Genomic DNA, 21,556 nt, shown 5'->3' with positions numbered 1-21,556 from the left:
GAACATTGTAATGCAAATGACTACTTTGATTGGCACAATCGTATTTGCCTATACCACTCTAAATACTGCTTTTGGGTTACTCAGATTTAGGTTTGGGGCGGAGTTCCTTTTCTTTTTTCTCCCCCCACCCTTTTTTTTTATTTGTCTCAGAATAGGAAGTCTCACTCGGCTCTGCAGTTTTACAGCAAAAAAAAGCTGCAATGTCCTTGCTCACCTTGAGCCCTGTCACGCAATTCAAATGTGCTCCCCACTTGTTTTATGCCTGGTCAGACAGCACTTTAAACAATTACTTGCTTCTATCCAGCCTGCCTACCCATGAGCCAGGGAAAGAAAGGGTGGGCAGGTCACCAGGAACCAGGATTGTTGTTGAAATTCTGTCGGTGTTAGTACAAAGACACAAGGAAAAGGTGTCAACTTTCAGATTGTAATTAAGTTCACTGTTGCCAGGCATTAAGAACTTTTCTAGAACGTTTGTTAATAATGCATCGTGCATCTGGGAAGCTACCAAAGAAACAGCAGGCATTGTAGAATCCCTGCATGTTCTTCCAGTTGCCCACGTACAGATCAAAAAGCTATCTCACTCAATCTATGTCCTTTCCACTGCCAGACCTGGCTAGTATCTGTTGTCAATGCTCCTTCCTCTGTAACTGTCATGTAAGCTTTCTTTTGTTATGGGAGCTTCTCTTGTATTCCTAATTTTGTTCCAATCCTTTATACAGCTAGTTCTTATTTTACTAGTCTAAATACCTTTAGTGGGACAACTCACATAAAGAGAAATGTGTGCAGAAGGATTTTCAGGATCAGACCTTTACTAGTAGACTTATTGCACTGCTACCTAAAAGCACTGCAGCAATTTCTTAACTGGCTTTATGCATTCTGCCCATGTTGCCTGATAAGTCCTGAGCCTCTCTTGCTGGTTTGTTTTATATTCCCCCCAAAAGCATATTGCCTTTGTTTTGGACATCGTTTTAACTTCCATTTTATCCTGTTGAGCTCAAACAAACAAACAAGATAGAAAACAGTACTGTGATGCAAACTTGTGAAACTCTAATACATGCTTATCACCCACTCAGGTAGCATCATAATTAGTTTTTAAAAAGCCGCTCCCTTAAATTACAGTCATAAATGCAGGTCAGATGCAATGCATCTGACATTCAGTTAGGACCAAAAAGATTGTATAAATGCACATAATTTTGTTTTGGTCATTCTTCAAGGCATAGCTTTTGTTTCCTATGGCTCATCCTTAATACCCTTGCTCAAAGCAAACGGTTGCTAGGATTTTCTTTTGTATTTTTCATCTTTCTTTTGGTACACTCAGCTGTTTGGTATTAACATGCTTTCCTGTGAAGCATGAACACTATTTTCCCATTAAACTTTTAAAACATGTATCGGCTGGGATCTAGCAATGCTATATTATACAGCAAAGTTCTGAATATAGAGCCAGTGGGGGAAAAAAAGCATCATTAATAAATCCATTCCAAACAGAACATCTCATAAAGTTTTGCTGTATCTATTGCTGTCAGAAATCAGTTAGGCACTCTAAAATTATTTTAGTGTACTGCTTATATGCCCTCACAACACTCTGTTCACTTAGATGGGGTTACTTCCATTTACTCACACGAGATAGATTGAAAAACCCCAAGCACATTCAAAGGTGTTTTAAATTTCCCTTTACAAAAGCACATCAATTTTACATGCATCTTTGTCTTCTGCATCAGTCCCACAGTGATTTGTCCTCTGGGCTATAAAACCGATCCTGCTATGACACTGCTGTGCAGCTTACCCCAACAGCTTGTTCTGTTACTTAACATCTGTGAGCACGGTATTTGCCTGCCGTGTTTTCAGTTGCAGGAGCAACTGCATTAGATTCAGTCACGAGTACAGTGAGAGATTTAATCAGCAGCCCAGTTGGTTATGGCTATTCTGATTTTCTGTATCACTTGTTCCTGTAAAACCTCAGGGTGTTACATGGAAACGTCTGGCCACTTTCCATTTGCAGAGCAGTATTTTCTCTTTTGGTGCAAGGAGGTAAAGCTGGTAACTTTTCTTGGTTGACTGGTCTCCTCGGGCTGCGCTAATGAAGCTGCATGTCTGCCATCAGACGCGATACTTCAGTTCATCACCAAAGCCTTACTCTCTGGAGGGTTTTATACAGACAGAGATCAGGTGCGTTTGCACTCCAGCGTTTGACTGGGCTGGGAGTTACACGCAGCACATGCGGACATACGTGGGTAGGGTATCACTGTAAATCGATGGCTGTGTAGAAGACCATCCATCTTCTTTTGACTTCATTTCCCCTGCTGTCCCGCGACCTCTGTTCCTCTTAATCCATTAAAACAAAACCCACCGCAGTCGGCCTCGTTTATACATCAGCAGGCACGAGTGAAAAGGAGATGGAAGCGGGACCCTGCCATATATTCCTAATTTTCCCAGCAGGTTTCCCGTGTGTGGGTGAGTCCTTAGGAAGGCCGGCAGGCAGGGTGGGAGGGAGGAAGGCAGGCTGGGAGGGAGGAAGAGAGGGAGGGAGGCAGGGAGGAAGTCAGGGAAGGAGGGAGGGCAGGCAGGGAGCCAGGCCCCGCCGGGAGCGCGCAGCGGCCGCTGGGGGGCGACCCCGCGCCGCCGGGCCGAGCCGAGCCGGGCCGAGCCGGGCCGGGCCGGGCCGAGCCGAGCCGGGCCGGGCCGGGCCGGGCCGGGCGGAGGTCGGTGCCGCCTCGCCGCGGCGGCGGCGCCTTGTGCCGGGCAGCTGCCAAGTGCCCCCGCCGGCACCGCGGCACGCGGAGGTGCATTTCGGAGGGGGGGGGGAAGGAAATAAAAGAAAAAACCCCCTCAGTGCAGTCTAAAATCCCCCACACGCCCCGGGGCACAGCTGAGCTCTGCACGGGTCTCGCCGCCTGTGCGGTGCCGGCAGCGCCCGGGCGTCCCGGCGGGGCAGCGCTCAGCCGGCGCAGCAAACACGGTTTGGGCACGACGGGTGAGCGTGTGCAGCAAGCGTGGGCTGACCCTGAGCGTGGAGATTCAGAAGGGAGCGCGCGTTGCCTGCATCCCTTGGACAAAATAATCTCCCATTCCCAGCTTCATTCCTGCGCTGCTTTTCTTCTAGGTACAGTGTAGTTTACTTACCAGGTTATCATCTCAAAGTCACCCTCATTCAGATGTTAAGGACACAGACTAGCAGAATTTAACGAACTTCTCCGACTTCTTTTGCTAACGTTCAGCACAGCAAAGTACTGAGTATCTCCTGTTGCCGTTTGACTTGGGTTTAGTCTGGGATTTCTCCCAGTGCCAGCCAGTGCGGCCGCAGCATCAGCATCCCCTGCCCTGCTGCAGGCGGCCGGGGCAGCGCGGGCGGCGGGCGCGCTCTCCCCGCGCTGCGGCTTCACCCGCTCCGAAGCCGGACACCGCTTCTTTGGGCAAACTCCGGCTTCATCCGAGCTCCCAGCCTCTCCTTTCCCTCCTCCTCCTCCAGCTAAAAACCTGAGCCGAGGGACACGCTAGAGCCCTTCCCCTGCCGCCCGTCTCCCGAATTTGACCTCCCAGGCGGCCCGCGGCTGCGCTGCCCGCGGCTGTGCCCGGGGCGCGCCGGCAGGCAGGTGCGCGGGTCCCGCGCTCCGCGCTGCCGCCGCCCAGGAGGGGGCTGCGCGGAGGCGGCCCCGGCCTCGCTCCGCGAGCCGCGCCGAAGCCCCCGGGCCATTTTTTATTTTTTTCCTAAAGATCTTTTTTTTTTTTCCTATTCCCTCCCCCTCCCCTTATTTATTTATTTATTTATTATTTTTAAATAAATCCATGCAGCTGCAGCAGCCTCCCCGGCCCCGGGAGCCACCCGCGGCGCTGCCTCCCTCCCTCCCTCCCTCCCTCCCTCCCTCCGCGAGGGACGCGGCGGCAGCGCTGTCAGCGCCCCCCGCGGCCCGACCGCCGCCGCCGCCGCCAGCCGGGCAGGGCCCCTCCGCCCCCCTTTCCGTGCCTATTTTCAACCCCCCCCCCCCGCCACCCCAATTCCCCCCCTTTTCGTGAATGAAGCGCGAGGCGGGGCTCTGGGCAGGCGTCGCGTCGCGCCGGCCGGGGCCTCCCCCGGGCTCCGCCCCGCCGCCCCCGCCCCGCCCCGGCCCCGGCCCGGCCCCGGCCCCGGCCCGGCCCCGGCCCGCTCCCCCCGCGCCGCCGCCGCTGCCGCCGCCGCCGCCGCCGGCAGAGCTCCCCGCCCGCGCCCGCCGCCGCCGCCGCCGCCGCTCGGAGCCGCCCGGAGCCGCCGGCAGCACCGCGGAGCGCCCGGAGGAGCCGCCCGGAGCCGGCGGGGCTGCGCGGTGCGGCGCGGTGCGGCGCGGAGCGGAGCGGGCGGGCAGCGGCGCCGCGGCCGCGGTAACCCCCTCGGCACCGGTCAGCGCGCACACGCGCCCCCGTCCGCGCCCCGCCTCGGCAGCGCCAGGGGCTCTTCCTCCTTTGATACAAAAGCTGCTCGGGAAATGGCATTTCTCCCCGGAGCCGCACTCAAACGCAATTTTCTTTTTTCTTTTTGGTTTTGTCCTTTTTCTTGCGCTCTTTTTTGCAAAAAAATATTAATTGCCTAATTTTTTCTTTTTTTTCTTCCTTTTTTTTTTTTTTTTGTCGTGTGCGTGTGTGTGTGTGGAAGCGCTGGGCTCCTGCGATCAGTGTCTGAATGAAACTACGTAAATGCATATGTCTGTACGTTGCACTGGAGGGAAAAACGGAGCACTTCTGCGAGAGCTTGGATTCAAATGTGTGTTTCATCTGGTCTTCAAGATTTGTGGTCTCTTTGGGGTTGTTCGCCTTCCTGGGCTCCGAGGCGGGATTTTCTGAGCTTTGACATATCTTTGGAGATGCCTGTTAAACAGGAGTCTGGGAAAAAACATTTGAAATTATAGTGATTTTTTTTTGTCCCTTTCCCGTGACTTGAAGCATCAGAGCGGCCAGAACCTAACGTTTCTGAAGACTTGTGATGTTTGGGTTTTGTTGTTGCTATTTTTTTTTTTAGAGGAAACTTGACAGAGGAACATATTTATAGTCCAAGTAAGTACTTTACAGAGGAAATTTACTTTGTGTAACTTAAAAAAGCAGTGTTGAGATTTCTAGCTTAAAGTGCATTGGATTAACGTTCATCCAAGGCCGTTTAGCAAATCATATTGAATTGCAGTTTTTACGGTGTATGTTCGTCCGCTCCTTCATGTACGTGGTAGTTCAGCACCTAGGGGAAAATGCACCTGATTTTGCCTAAGTATGATATTTTTTAACGTGTATTTCAACACCAAGGAGGAAATGTTTCTAAAGTAAATATATAGTAAGTAATAAATGTGCATCTGGAAGTAAAATATTTACAGCGTTTTAATCCCTATTTATACCGTGCATCTCAAACCGCGGAGGAAACACTGAGAAGACGAAAGTACCTCCAAGACCCTGAGAACTCCCCTGCATCACCATGAATGAAACCGTGCCCGATACAATAACTGGATTATAAATTTTCGTGTTATTAATTTTATTATCATTGGCTGCTTTACTTTTTTGGGTTCATCCTGCTCCTCTTCTTCCTCTCTCCCTTCCTCTTGCTGCTGCCTCGTGGAAATTATGGCTCATCCGGGGAGAAGAGGCTACGATAACCGGGAGATAGTGCTGAAGTACATCCATTACAAACTCTCGCAGAGGGGATACGACTGGGTGGCCAGTGGCGACCGGGCGCCAGCGTCTCCAGGGCTCTCTCCTCCTGCTGCTGCTGCTCTTGCTGCTGCTGGGACTTCCTCTGATCACACTGGGCTGGTGTCTCCGCACCCCGAGCCCCCCGGCTCGGCTGCTGCTAGTAATGCGGCTCCGGGCGACGGGCTGCGCCCCGCGCCGCCGGTGGTCCACCTCGTCCTGCGCCAAGCCGGCGACGAGTTCTCCCGCCGCTACCAGAGGGACTTTGCCCAAATGTCCGGCCAGCTGCACCTGACGCCCTTCACGGCCAGGGGCCGCTTCGTGGCGGTGGTGGAGGAGCTCTTCCGAGACGGGGTCAACTGGGGGAGGATCGTGGCCTTCTTCGAGTTCGGCGGCGTCATGTGCGTGGAGAGCGTCAACCGGGAGATGTCCCCCCTGGTGGACAGCATTGCCACCTGGATGACCGAGTACCTGAACCGGCACCTGCATAATTGGATCCAGGACAACGGAGGCTGGGTACGTGCCCCGCGATTTCCTTCCCTCGCGGAGGGCTGGGCCCCGGGGTGGCGCGCGTTGGGGGTGCCCACGCAGAGGAGCAGGGAGGCGCTCGAGTCGGGGGGAGCAAAAGGCTGGTGCGTAGGCCCGTCGCCAGCTCCTCTGTCGCTGAGCGTCACCTCGCTGTGGGGTTATGGCGAAGTTGGTTTTGGGGTGAGAGCAGCCACAGCTCCCTCCTGCATTGCTGCGAGGATGAGCGAGCCGCCCCCTCCGGCCGAGTCCTCCGCTCTCCTTCCCCCTTTGGGTGCCCCCGGTGGGGGCTGCCGCAGCCGTGGCTCTCGCCACGCGCCAGGCAATATTTCGGGCTCGGGCAGGGGTCCAGAGCAGCCTGGGATGAGTGGCAGCCTCGCCTGCCCAGAGGTAATGCCATGGGCAGGCGCACGGAGGCGACGGGACGACGGCCGCGTGCCTGCGTCCCAGCGGGCTGGGGGGACGCGCTTAACGTGCGAGGGGACACGGTGCTAAAGGCAGTCGAAGGAAACAACGGCCGGATGATCCTCAGTGCCGGTGTTCATAGCTGCGGTGGCAATCGGAGCGGGATTTTGCAGCGTGTATCTGGTGTGAAAGTCCTGTCTTTGTCTCGCCGCCAAACAAAGGTGCCAGGGGATGGGTAGGGGACTCGTCTGGGGCATTGTTCTGGAGAAATTACTATTTGCAGTGATCTGGCACGTTTCAAAGTGAAATGATCTTGTATTTCCAGAGTAGAAATCACTTCTGGCTGGGGTTAGTTTTAGCATTATCCAGAAAGGGAGGATTTCCACTTGCGGAAAATGGACAGCTTTTATACTTTTGGTCAATCGGAGTCTTTTTCTGTCTCTGTCTCTGTCTCTCCAAAATAAATAACCACGTTTGATTGGAAGGGGTTTTCTTTCTGTTTTCCTGTGTTAATTGATCTATTGTAACAAAATGTGATCCCTCAAACCGAATGTGTTGCATGCATAAGGCTTGTCATATTACTGTATTAGAAGGAAGAAACAGCAAAAGTTATCCTGAAGAAGAAACTTTATGTATGGGCTGAGACCTACACTAAGTCACTTAAAATGGAGATATGGTAGGTCAGAGATTGGTAACTTCAGGTTCTGACTGCTATGAAATACAATCAGTGAGCTAAATCAGTTAAAGAGCACACCTTTAAGGGGTGCATGTAAAGGAATGTAAAATACCGTACACGGTTCCCAGTTAACATGGTTGGTAAGCCCTGTGTCTGTGAAGTGTCATCACGTTAAATTTTCAGCATTTGGTCTCTTCCTAAGTTAGTGTTATATCCAATAATGTGCCACCTTCATTGACCATCTCCATTAAAAAATGAAGACGTTGCCTTCCCTCCGATGAACCCAGGGACTTAAGAGTACAAGCCTCCAGGGATCTGGAGACCAGCTACATGCTGCCATAATGGAGAGCGTAAGACAAGACTTTGGGGCCCTCTTCTCAGCAGAAATCCACATTGCACATCTCCCAGAAGAATGCTGCAGATCTCTGGCTACAAGTTGCTTTAGAGGCAGGATCATTCTCCTTTTCTCATCTGCTTCCACAAAGAGGAAAAAATATTCAAGATTCATGGGGCCAGAAGGGGGAGCAAAAAATATGTGTGTATGTGTGTATTTTTATATACATACATACATACATACATACATGTACATGTATGTATGTATAGCTCATGGCTCTGAAGCCAGTAGTTGAGACCAGACTTGGGAGAGGGAGACCTATGTTCAGATCCTTATTGCACAGATCACAGCTGAGGGTTTGTTTGTTTTTTTCATGAAACAGATACTGGAAAAAAATCTGTAAACAATTCAGGCTTCTGGAGAGCTTCACTGGTTAAAACGTGAGCAGCTAAAGGGTTAGGGATTTTAAGACTGCACTTCTGGACTGGGATGCCTAACTCGTGCGTAAGTCCCACTTCAGGCTCGAAGCCCGCTTGCAGAGCTGGGGCCCACGGTTTGCTCCAGAGCCAGTGAAGTCATTCTGTTGCCTCCAGTGAGCTTTGGATCCAATCCGTAAGCACGCTGGAGATGTATTGTCCTATGGGTGTACTGTGTAAAGAAAAACATAAATAATGAATAAAAACGAGAATGTGAAAAGACAGGTGTTACCAGAAGTGGTTGGCCAGATGAGGCAAACGCTGGAGCGGTTTCTCCACAGTTAGAAATAAAAGTAACTTAGACTATAAACACTGACTGCCTTTAAAAGGAAAGGATGCTTCTTATCGGCAGCCATTTGGTTGTTTATTGAGGTTTCCTATAAACAGAAGCTCCTGATTTTGGATGCATGTGATGCCATTTACTGCCACGTGTTATTTATAATGTACATATGGAAGAAGATGTGCAAAATACTACCCCTCAGTGGCTTTTACGTGTCTGTCTGGTGAACGGATTGTACCTTTTGAGTCATATGATTATTAAGCACACAGGCAAAACCTTCTAGGCTGTTAGAGAAACTTAAAGACTACACTGAAGTTTCAAATGCAGCTTCAGGGATCCTCCCTTCAGGTGAAAGAAATCCAGGGTGGCACAGGGCACTGGATTTTTTTTTACTTTGTTTTTTCTTTCCTAGTTTTCAGGATATGTCAATGGAAAAGCATACTTTAATATAATTTAGTGAAGCACTCAGTCTTCAGCTTGGCCCTTTTGCCATCCCCAGCATACGAGCCTTATTACAGCGTAATAAATGGCCCTTCCTAAGTAACCGATCAGCTGTCATTTATTCACACTTTGTATGACCTGAGCATAATTGTGTGCATCGCGCGGGTTCCCTGAGCAACCAGGATTGTCGGTCTTGTGTAGCCTTCTCCTCCTTCACACTGTAATTCCCCAGTATGTTGCAGAATGATAGGTTATTAGAGGATGCGTAGTAAAAGTATATGGTTTAGGAGGGTAGTATCACAGTTAGTCACGTGCATATGTTACATAGCAAGTAAGTTGGACAGCGTGTACTTTTAGACTATTGTACGGGCCTAGGTCTTATCATCGGGTCTGAAATTTGGTTGAAATGTCTTTGTTACTTATTTGTTTTGAATCAGCTCTATATATAGTCAATGTTTTTTTCAGGAGAACGTAAATTATAAGGAAGACAAGGAAGAAGCATAGCAAAGTGCAAGCTGGAAGGGGATATAACCGGTGGAGTTCAAATTTGAGCAGTCGCTAGATGTCCACTGTTAATGGTGTCTAGGGATCGTTAATGCCCTGACAATACATAGCCTAATGGTTTTGTTCATGTTCAAAACTTAGAAAAAGCAACAGAATGAAACTGCCTGTACGAAGGCTTTATTATTAGCTTGTGGTTCTGGTGGCAAATAAATGCAGCTTTCAAAGATTTTCGCGTAGGTCAGGATACCACAATATTGTACTTTGGCCTGATAACATCTTAATCACATTACAAAAGAAATAAGAGGAGAACCAGCTCATCTCTGCAATTTCGTGGTGCTTAGTATAATATATGCTTTCTGACTGACAACTTAATGGCTTCGTTTTGTTTTTTCTGTTTTAGCTGCAGAACGACACAGTGGCTTGGCAGTGGACTAGCATGCCTTGTGACTTTTGAATTTGACATAGGGAGCATTAAATGTGATGTCCCCGGCGGGGAAATAACCACGTTTGTCTGGCAGTAGTGGGTTCCTTCCTTGGGCACGCAACCTAAGGTGCAGGTTAGCCATGCTCAACTCTGGGGTCTTGCAGTCCAGCACGTGATTTTCTCCTTGAGCTTTTAAAGAAAAACTGGACTTAAACACACAAGAACTGTAGAAAGAGATATAGGTTCCATCATATATACATGTAGAGAAACATATTTTTGATGTTAATGTAAAGAAGCTCAGGTGAGAGAAAAGGTGTTATGTTGAAAAATTAGCTAAAAAACCGTCATTTAAAATGATGGCATGTCAATTAGGGCCATGAATGTGATGGGTGTATCTTTTCATCTGATTCCGTTCATTTGTTGTGGTTTTTTATTCTGTCCAACAGTTCAGGCCAGATACGCAGCAGGATTTCAGCATCCGAAGTGGTGCTTGGGTGGAATATAAGCACCTACGTGCCCTCAATGCCTGCCTTGCCGGTAGGGTGCCACGAGTCCCTGGATCCCTGCAGTTCCCCGCCTAAGCCAGGTGGGAACTGCCCCCTGCTTGCGAGAGAGGAGCAGCTTGGCTTGGGAAGGCGGGAACGCCAGCCCCGCGTGCCCCGAGCCCAGCTCAGAGCCAGGCTAGTCTACCCGCCGTACTCATCCACGAGCGCAGCTGGGGGGACGTCCCCTTTTTTGCCTTTGCGGGTCCTTGGTTAAAGCCCTCTCCTGAGATAACGAGAGGTTTTCCTTCTTGACCCTGAGGGATTTTACACCCGTTTTTCACCTCCCAGATGGCTGCTGGTTTTGCGGAGGTGTCCTTCCTTTTTGACACAGGGCTGCTCTCTCTGCAGGGTTGAGGTTTCCTTTGGTGGAGGAAGAGGAGCATGGGTTTCTGATTCCCGCTGCCTGATGCGTTTTCGCAGGTGACTCTCTGCAGCACAATGCATAAACACTGCTTGGACCAGCAGCTAGGGCCCAGCTTTCCCATCTCCTATGTTGACTGCCCTGATCACTTGAGCTTCCTCTTTTTTTTGCCTGGTAAATCATTAATTCTGCTTTGCAAGGTGGCACGCCTTTAAAAGGAAGTGTGGAGAGCAACCATGACAATCCATAGGCAAGCCAACCCATCCAGCCCCAGGACAAAGTTACAGGCTGTGAATATTGGCGTGATAGGGAGGCCATCATCTGTTTATGAGTGGGGTACCTGAACCTCAGCCCTTTCGGGGTCTCGAGGTATTCCCGTCAGCTCCCCAGCGGCACAGGTAGGCACCTGCCGGTAGAGCACGGTGCTTTTCTTGCAAGTCCCGCGCAGAAGCATCTCGGTTGTGCCGGGTGTGAGGGTGCCTCGCTCGGAGCAGGGTGCTCCACGCTGGAGCGGCGGCGTTTTGAAGCTGTGCCGGTGACATGCTGCCTTGTACCGACTAAATCCCCTGTGGGGCTAACCCCAAGTCACTGTTTGACTGCTAAAAGGAAACTGTCTGAAATCCACGCAGTTAAATAAATGAATTGGCAGTTTCAAGTGTTACACCTCCTAGGTCCTTTGCCAGTTTTTGTGGCTTTGTGGGTTTATAATCAAATTCTCCAAATATTATCAAAATATTTTTCTTTTTACTATTACTGAAGAGAGAGAAGTTCACTCTATGGAGAGTCTGTGCTGTAGCAGAGAGTAAAAGAACTAGGATAAAAAGAGAAAATAACTGTTGTTTTCTGATGTCTTTCATCTATTATAGCTTTATGTGCAACGTGCAATTATATTAGGTAGTGTATTTTCTCAGAAGTCCCGTCTTCTTCTTCTGTTTTTTTTTTTTTAAATAGGTACTGACCGTGACCTTTAAAATTTCAGAACCACTGGTCTCGCTTATGGAGATGATGTCATTTGCCTTGATCTTGCAAAGAGCCGTAAAGTTCAAACAGCAATCCTATTAAAAACTTTACTTTCAATATTGAGAAAGAAGTTAGGTCTGTGCCTGTGTTAACGTTGCTCGTGAGCTAGGCTGTTAGCTCTGCTGAAAAATAAGTGCCAGGAGCGAAGCAGGGGAAAAGGCACTTACGTGCTACGGGCACCGCTGCTTGACGGTGGCATCGTTCCCTGCCGCTTTTGCAGCTGCTGCGGAGAGCAGAGGACCCCCGCGTGCCCCGGATCGGGCCTCTCCAACCTGACCTCCCCTCCCCGTTTCCCTTCGCGCCGTTTGGCAGGTGGAGCACATCCCCGGGGTTTTTAAAGTCGTTTAGGAGCGCCTCGTGGCTGCTAGTACCCAGTGATTTAGTAATAATAACAGCACTTGTTACTCAGTGACAGCAAAATACGGAATATTTTTGAGGGCCGTACCAGGCTGGGGTTTTTTTCCGTTTCATACATAATAATAGGATGGATGAAGGTGTGTGGAGCCATAAATCTTCTGTTCCACAGCAGGACAACATCCAGGCCTTCTTGGCAAACGCAAATACCGATGGCAGATTTGAGGGATTTTTATTTTACTCTGGCTTTCAGTTTCATTAACAGTCTGGGGGGGGGTGTTTTGTTTTTTGGTTTTTTTTTAGTTTAGTTTAGGGTTGGGTTTTTTTTGGCTCTTGAAAGAGCATGAAACTTGATAGCTTTTCCAAAGGCATCTGAAAGTCTGGAATTTATTTTCTGTTATTCTATACTAATCTTTGTTTGCTATTACAATTATTATATATCAATAGGCTTTGGTAAATTCTCACTGGAAAGTTTCTTGTAGGTTTCTAGATTTTACAGTTAATGAGCAAGGAAACAAATCTGATTTTAGAAAGCGTTGCCATAGAGTGCAATCGGAGCAGGAAGAGGCACTTAATTGGGCAATTGTAGTTATGTTTACTCTGTATATGCTGCAAGAGAAATAAGACAATATGAAAAATCCACAGGTTTTAAACTAATAGAAGAAAATAGTCCTTTCCGCAGCATCTAGTTAACTTTTGGTAGCTGTTGTCATGGGAGAGCTTTGAGTTCAGATACTAAGCTGGAGTCAGGAAAGGGTTAGGTATTTATAAGGGTAATGAGAACATCCATACTTAGGTTAGAATAAAATTGCTAGGGCAATCATACATCTTGATGAAGCAGGGGATAAATTTAACACCAGCTTCTGAAATTAGATCATTAAGTGCTGAGGCGAGAGCTTTCTCTGGAGTATGTTATTTCATAACTATCTTTCACATTGTTTCTCCCTCAGAGCACCTGGTGCTGGTCAGTATGGGGGGATGCTTGGGTGGGTATACTGCTGGACTCGTCCAGCCTGGAAAAACATATTCTTTCGGCATATATTTTGTAAAAATAATAATATTTTTAAGGTGTGAGTCCTCACTGCACCTAAATGGAGCAGCACAAATGGCTCGCCTGCCTCTTCTGAGGAGGGCTGTGTGTCTGGGCTGCTGGAGCTCACAGCAGGAGATTTCGGTTTTTACTTACTATTGAGAGATGATTTTATTAAAAGTTAAATGCTCTTGTTGTGTCTTTAAGAGTACTCATCACTAAATTTACTCCTGTAGTGACTTACTGAAGACCTGTTATGCGATTCTCATAGGTAAGCTTAGTTAGAAGAGCTAGTGAGCATCTTTCAGTGCACCCATCATTTTATTGCTATTTTATTATATTTTACTGGAAGAAGAAAAAGAATGATCCCTAACTGACTAACTGAAAAGCCAACTCAGTGGGTTTCGGGGTTCTTCTGTGAGTAATGTATGTACAGGTACCAGATATAATCAGGAAGAAAAGGCCCCATTTTTTCCACATAGTGATGCCAAGAGGCTATTGCCTAGTTAATTAGGGAAGGCAACTGAGAGTCAAAACTTAACTTCTCTTCTTGACTCTACTGCTGGATATGCTGCATGATTTTGGGCAAATCATTAATATCTCTCATTTTCAGTTAACCCAGCTATGCTATGGATGAGATTGCTAGCTGTACATTAACACCAGGGCTGGGAAATTTATATTATGTTTTTCAACATGCTATCATGTAAGTTAGGCTGATCTTTTTTAATTAGAAAACAAGTTATACAGGGTACACCATTAAACGAAATGTCTGCCACAGTAATTTTAGGCTTAGAATAATACTCAAATCTGTAGCATTCAGTTTTGGCATTGCTGGAGCTGGCTAGCCTAGGAAAGACCATAAAGTGAGTCAGATTGTGAAATGAGCTGGTGGTGAGATTTGACTGGAGAAATGAGGTAGAAGAAAGAAAACCGTTTAAATGTGAGTTAGACTTAAACTTTTTCAGATCTACTGTTTTGATGTGTTTAGCAACACTAGTAAAGGAAAAAGATTAAAAAGATAAATTTTAGGTGTTAGCTTGCAAGTTTTGTTTAGGAAAATGGTGAACAGTGTGAGGAATTGCAGCTTACAGCTTCATTTTTTTCCTTTACGTATCAGCACAGTTAGGCATTTAATGAAGGAAATTTTCCCTCATTTTCCATTCCCACTCTATGTGCATATAAAAGCTGACTGCAGCATTTTGGTGAAATGAACAATAAGCCACATTCCATGCACATGTGTGGAGTGTCTTTGTGCACACGTGTGCTTTTGCCTCCATTCACAAGCTTTAGTGAGTGCTCGGATATAGGCAGATAAAAGTAATCTAAAAAAAAAAAAAAACAGGCAAAATTCCTGCTCAGTGCTTTGGGGAGACTTGCTTGAGTCACTGGAAAGTCAGGATAGGTCCTAGGACTGTCGTCCAGCAAAGTATCTCCTCCTGCTCTATGTGGAAGTCCTGTACTGTGTCGCTGTGATGGAATAACTTTCATCAACTTTGTCTTTAAAGGAAAGAACCCCTTTTCTTAAGAAAATTCATCAAGTATTTGGAACTTAGACTATAAAATGTAGGAGAGGGCTTTATTTCTAATCTTTCTAAATAAGGAAGGAGTAAAATTAATTCAGGAAGGAGTAAAATTAATTCAGGGAGTTCACATGCAGTAGTAAATGAGTTCGCATTTCAAATAGCAGAATCAAATGATCGGTGTTTTAGGTTTGTAACATTTATTAAACTTCTCAAGAATGTATGCATAGCTCTGATCAAATGACACTGAAATGACACTGGAAAAAACTGAAGTAAAGACTCCCTCGTTCATAATAAAAATAAATCTTATGTTGTGCTCCCAGCGTCTGCAAATTTTAGTTCAGTTAGAGGTATCCAAAGATCCTTTACAGAAATCATCTGGCAAGCCACAATAAATTATGCTGTCTAAATAAATCGAATTCCTCTGTCCGCTGGCTGATGCAAAAGGTCCTGAATACAAGTCAGAATGAGGCCTAATGCATGTATATTTTCAAGTTGTAGCTTGACCTGTTCCTTTTCATCGTTGCCCAGAGCTACTAACGTGCAGCAGCAAATAGCAACTCGTCTGTTCTGAAGTCCGAAAGAGGGAAATAGTCTCCTCGTTGCGGGCTGGAAAGCAATAGCAGGGTACCCAGTGAAGGGGGGGAAATAAAATCAGCCGTCTGAAATGTCAGGTGGCAATCAGGCTGCGAATAAACGGCCCGCTCTGGCCTTTGGTCAGGCTGCTGCAGTAGGTCACGGTTGTCTTCAAAAAAAAAAAAAAAATCCTTCAGTAGGATACTCGCATGTTTGGCTCCAGACTGAAAGTATGAAGTCTTTGCCTGCTTGGAGTCAACCAGAGATGGCTAGGGTCCTCCACAGCAGTTTGCTAGAGATTGGGCCTGTTTAGTTTAGGCTGGTAATGCCTGTTTTTTGGGCACAGGGCTGAGCTGACCAGCCTCCCTGGGGCTTCACGGCTGGCCGTGAGGGAGCTCCCGCTCTGCTCTCCTGCCTGGGCTGCACCGGTGGTGGGGAGACCTGTCAAGACATCTCCTGCCTTCCTTCTTATCTGCTAAAGGCGACTCTTCCATTGGAGAGCAGTGTGTTTATTTTGCAAATAATGGGAATTTGTGGCTTGTTTTTCCAACCAGGAGAGAAGGATGTTGGGGTATGTTAAAACATCCTGCAGGTTGGGGCTTTCCGAGGGGGGCGATTGGCCGAGTGAAGACCCAGGACTGGCATGTCGCTAATGCTGTGCCCAGGGGCTGACTGTTGGCTTTAGAAAACTTGCTCTTTTCTTCCTCCCTGCTCCCTCCTCTCCCCTCTGCGGACAGAAATATATCGTTCTCACAAACAAAGCTGTTTAATTTTAATAACTGGCCTAGAGCTAAAGCTGACAGTGGGAAAGGAGCTGTTTGGTTTCCCGTGCCTGACAGCTGGGATAAACTACCTGTTCTCTTGGACGGGACGGACAGCCAGACCGTTTAAGGGCATTTTGATCCCTACGGAAACGCTTCGCAACACAACATGTCTGAAACTCTGGCCGCGTGCTGTTGCTGACTGCTGTTTCAAAAAGGCTCCGAGGATGATGGAGAAGTGTTATATGTAGAGGTCACTTTTCTCTGTCTCTTTGGTTCGGGCTGTTCTTTTGAGAGGAGCTCCTCACCCTGAAATGCCAGTGTCACCAGTGCCTTGGGGGAGACCTGGGATCCCTCCTGCTCAAATAAGCTCCCTGTGATGAAGTTCGCTACCGGATTGGCCTGACAAGAGCTGCTCCGTATAACGAAATGGCCCAGGTTCTCCGAATGCTGGGGTGAAGCAACAAAAGGGGGAATGATTGATCGGATATTAAATAATTGCATGGTGACTAACTTTGCCACCTTTGATTCCCTAAGAAAATCAGCCGCCTTATTTTGCCAGATTTCAGCAGAAAATGGCAGCGCTCCCATTTCCTCTTCTCCTCCCTCAAGGCCTGCCACCCTTTTTATTATTATTTTTCTCTCCCAGTGCCATCAGCCGAGAAGCAAATTACTGCTAACGGGGCCAGAGCAACACAGCCTTCCCAGGGGGCAGTTGAGGCATAAGCCAGCGTGTGCTGGCCCTCGGGGCAATGCCAATGTCCCGGGAGCTGGTGCGAGGCCGAAGGCTGCTCCCCGCTTGCCCACGGGGCCCCCCCTGTTAAATGCTACCTTTTGCTAAGGGGCAGTCGGTCCTTTGCCCAGGCTGCAGGTGTAAAGCCTGCCTGGGCTGAGCCGATAGCGTCTGCTCCCACGCCAAGGTCCGAGGTGCCTGCAGATAGCGCGGTGACCGCGCGGGAGCTCGTCACGGTACGGCTCCGGGTGCTGTGGCCCCGGCATTTTGGGTCGGGGGAGCACACAGCCCTCGCGTGACCATGGGGGATGGGGGATGCGCGTGTCCTGGCACCTCTCTTGCACCGTGAGGGGGTCCTGTCAGGCTTGAGTATTTTCACGTTAGAGTTATTAACTGCATGCCTTGCATGTCACGGTTCAGCGGGAAGGAGAGGGTGACCGCCTTCTGGCCTTGGCCTTGGGCTGGCAGTTTGTGTCTCATTCTTTGTTTTAAAATCATGGGATCTCATGAGCGTGGCTGTCGGTGGTGGTGGCGGGGTGGGACAGGAGCCCTTGGGATGCTCTTGGTGCAGCACTTTGTGCAGGTGGGCGACTGCCGTTGTATGTGGTAGCGACTAGAACATAGTGGGAAAAAGCAACGTGCCTCAGACTTCACTGACTCAAGTAAAACTTAAGTAAATGTCTCTGTCAAGATTTGAGTTCAGAGTTCCCTGTTTCTCCCCAAATCCATGCTGGCAGGCAGTTACCCTGCAGCAGGGCAGGCAGCTGAAATCTGTGTGCTGGTTTCACTTTTAGAAATGTCAAGTCCCTGAAGTCAGATCTTCGCTCCAGGTTTTGGTGGGTGAATGAAATGAAAAAGGAATGCTTTGTATTTTCTAAAGTACTTAAAGTAATGTTTGGGGTCTTTTTTTTTCTCTTCTTCTTCTTTTTGGACCTTGCCAGGAACTCTCTTAGATCCCCAGCATCGCAAACACAGATATGATTACCTTTAAAACATACAAGTAGCCCCACTGAAGTCATTGACTTCCAGGGGAGCAGGATCAGAGGACTGAACCAGAAAGTGAAACTGTCTGAAAACAAAAATGCAACACAAAAGCCTTCTTTCATTTTCCAAGCTGAGCATAGTGCAAAAAGTAAACAGTTGGCACAAATGACTAATGCAGGTTTGCCAAGGTGTTGATCCAAAACATGCTGAATTCAAAGGTGTTTTTTTGCACGGAGTCTGATGGGGTTTGCATCAGGCCTGTAGCAAGACAGGCATGAATTTTTTTTTAAGAAAAATGTCATTTAAAAAAACGTGGAAAATTCTCCTGTTCTACCTCCTACATGTTTCTATTGTCAAACAGTCACTGATCTTATTTTAGACATGACCTTAGTGTTCTTTCCACAGCATGCAGGCTGAATGACATGTTATTCAAGTTCTCAGACAATATTATGATGTATCTGCTTTTATATTTAGCTGTAACTTTTATTCTCCTTATAAACAAACCCACCTAATACGACTACCACCTATCCAGGGAAAGTATTTCCATTCCCCTCGGTTTAATTTGGACAAATTTGGCATGAAAACATTCAATAGTTCCATAATAACCTTTGCAACAGGATGCCTGCTGTGCTGACATGCAGGTCTAGAGTGAGTTGTACCATGTGCCAGGAAATTGCATTCTTAAGAAAAATCTAGACATAAATTTTGAACAATCAACACTTAAATTTTGAAAAGTCTGGCAGTAAGCTGTTATCTGCCTCATGGGTTTTGGCTTTAATAGCTTTTTGCTTTCTGAGCTTTTTACCTTGCTGTCCTTTGCAAGGGCTGGACCTCTGTGGTCCAGCTGAGCTGAGCTCTGTCACATGGAGGAGGGAAGGGACCATTAGTGGTTCCTTTTTTTGTTATTGTTGTTGTTACCCTCCAGCACTGCGCCTTGAAACACTTGGGGAGCGATTTCTTCCCAGAATAAGGTAGAGGCGAGTTTGAAGTTGCACAGAGTGATGGTTAGCTCTGAGTGGGCGTTCACGCAACAGGAGGCTGCTGGATTTCAGTGTGGTCCAGCCTTGCCTCCACAGCCTGGAGATCCAGAAAGGGGATGGGAAGAGATGAGGCACCACTGGGCCTGACTGTCTCAGGCCAGCTACAAGTGTCCTTTCCCTGGGACGAGCCAGTTTGCTGAAGCACAGAGGGACCAGAAGAGTGGACTAACTCCAAGGTGGGAAATACTTTCTCCTTCCTTGAGGGTGCTTTCATTGTGTTCCTGCTGTCACTGGAAGCAGAGCAAGAAGACATTCAGCAACTTGTGGATGTGCGTTGTTCAGAATTACTGCCTGTTTCGCTGGACGGCTGGGTGATTTGTACTGAGCACAAACTTTTTTGAAACCTGCGTTGCTCCTAATTAAGGGACCAACAGCATAACTGGAAGAGTAACACTTGGCCAAGACTCTTTTGAAGCGTGTCAAATGTTACATCAGTCAGAAAAGGGTAGTTAGCCGTACAAGATTTCAACTGCATCTGTGAGTTTTGTCGCTAGGATATCGTAAGAAGAACTGACAGAACTCACCCAGCTCCCTGGGACAGAAAAACCCCACTGTTTTTTGTGATGAATTCAGTAAAGCACCCAGCCAATTTAATCAGTAAGACATTAAATGGGACTCTAGGAGGGGGTGTGGGTAGGGAGGGGATGTTCCATGAGTATAAACTCAAAGCAAAAGGAAGGATTATGAAACCGTGTGAACTGAACCCCATCAGGGGAAGCTCATGAAAGCTCGAGCCAGGAAAAATTATAGAGCTCTATAAATAGCTAAATTGAATGCGTTTGTGTGAATGTGGATGTGATGCACACATGTATCTATGAGGTCATGTGTATAAAAGAAATACAGTAGTACTTAATGTGGTGTTGTTTTTTTTAAGTAGTGGAAAATGTTTTAATGATTTTTTTTTTTTCCTAGAGACAGTACATTATGTTCTGTCCTTAGGGCCAAAAGCACAAACTGCCTATTTTCATGAGGAATCCTACAGAAGGAGGAAGGGAAAGTATTATGCAGTGTAGCAAGGGTATAGTAGCCATTCCACAGTGATTACACATCCAAGCAAAGACTGCCCTAGAAAACTCAAAAATATATTAGAAGCGGAAAACAAGATGTGTGAAGTGTTTCCTATTCCCTCCCCGCACTTACAACAACCAAGCAAACAGAGAGGCTGTCATGGAGGTTAAATTTAAACCCCTGTATTTGTTATTAAGATCGTGCTTCAGTGGCAGGTGGCAAACGTGTTATGTACACGTGCACAGTAGTGAGAGGACTTCCTGTGCTTATTAATTTTGTTCCCTCAAAACTTTCAGTTGATTTGCAGTGTATTAGAGTAGTGCAGTCATACACAAAACAGAAGTGACTGGAAGCACTAAATCAGGCAGTAGACATTCAGGAGTTAACGTAGCCGAAATGAATCCCAGCCTGAATGGCACCTTAATTACGGTACAAAGCAGCTTTCAATTTTATACTGGTAGTTTGTGATCCAAAGTCTGACTCTCTGTTACTTTTTAGTACCTCTTTTTAGTACCTGTCATTCAGCCGGTGGTGGTCGAATGATGAGGGAAATCGATCATCTGGAAAAAAGGGGTCTGTTTAATTTGGAATTTAAATAAATGAAAGAATCTGTACGGTTGTGCAGCGTGATTTAAGAGCAAGATGCAGTCTGGGGTGTAATGCTTTCATACCACCAGGGAATCAAATTTGTGTTCGAGTCTCCTTTGCCAGCTTGTTTAAGCGTTTATGATAACATCAGTAGCTTGGTAAATGATGTAATGGGAGTTAAATCAGGATGACCAACATAAACATCTGTCAGTGCATGTGAACATTTGATGTATGACCCTAGGGCCCAGCGCAGCAGTCGTTTTTTTGGCAGTCTTTGGACGTCAGAGTCACTAGAGGTTGCAGGATCACACAGTGGGGAAGATATATGCCCTGTACTTTGAGCCATTAGCAAGCAATTGGGTACGTGATCTGGCTGGTTCATATTTGGTATAGCGCTTGGAAACGTGTCCCTCTCAGTAACTCATTGTGAGCAGAACTCATTCCCGTGCTGAAATTAAGTGCAAGGAATCGGCATCGCTGCGGTTCTCAGAATAAATCTCAGGCAGTGCCTAGGCGGTGCATATAGGCCTGTGCTGGTTCTCTGCTGGGGACAGTTTTACAGAGAGACCTGGTAACATTCTGGGTAGCCACTTAAAATGAGACTCGTGGACTGATTCATACCCAAAATGCAGACTTTAGTGTTTCTGTGACATTAATGTCGGAGGAGTCATTCCTTATGCTCCGATTATGCTAGTTTTATTTTCATTCAAAATCATCTTGTCATCATGTTCTTGTCTGGATTTGTAATTTTCTGAAAGTAAGCTGGCTGGTATGTCCATGTTCCTCATTAATCTTTTTTTTTTTTTTTTTTAATGAGACTCACATGGGAAGTTAATATTATCTTATACAGTTCAACGTGTAAGTTATCAAATGTATATGCCTTCCACAGAAATGGACAGGAAGGATATGAAAAAAACATGTTGCAGAGGAAACACAGAGCTGCCTTAACTCTGCCTGGCTCAAGAGCTACATTTTGGATTAAATTGTGCTTTGAAGGTGAAGCTTTTGGCACAATGGTAACACTCGTGAAAAACACCTCTGTGAGGGGTGCAGAAAGGTGGAGAGAGCTGCTTCTCCTGTCGCTGACGGCAGCCTCAATGTATATATATCATGGCTCGATGTAAATCGAGGAACACGGCATATGTACACGTTCCATGCATATCGTGGTTGAACATAAAGACCGTGGCTGGGTCCCAGATATTGCTCAGCTTGGTGGGAAAGAAAACTCCTTCTGTCTTCTCCTCTGGCGTGATCACAGGAGCACACGGAGCCAGCCAAACTTGCCTCCTTGCCTCCTCTCTTCTCGCGCTGGATGTTTGAGTGGGTCCGTG

The 21,556-nt window shown here is 47.2% G+C and overlaps 1 protein-coding gene across 1 annotated transcript in view; it reads left to right on the top strand.

Annotated features, from left to right (window-relative positions):
• Nucleotides 1-4,354: 4,354 nt before the first annotated feature.
• The window catches only part of BCL2 (BCL2 apoptosis regulator), a 97,461-nt gene continuing 80,259 nt past the window's right edge, over nucleotides 4,355-21,556 (top strand). Inside the window, exon 1 of the mRNA XM_068931589.1 lies at nucleotides 4,355-6,156. Within this exon, the coding sequence (XP_068787690.1) occupies nucleotides 5,575-6,156 (582 nt within the window). The 5' untranslated portion in view covers nucleotides 4,355-5,574. The remainder of the gene's footprint in view (nucleotides 6,157-21,556) is intronic.

The sequence above is a fragment of the Struthio camelus genome, chromosome 2 (assembly GCF_040807025.1).
Source record: "Struthio camelus isolate bStrCam1 chromosome 2, bStrCam1.hap1, whole genome shotgun sequence".
Lineage (NCBI taxonomy): Eukaryota > Metazoa > Chordata > Aves > Struthioniformes > Struthionidae > Struthio > Struthio camelus.
This window is presented reverse-complemented; position numbering and strand designations above follow the sequence as displayed.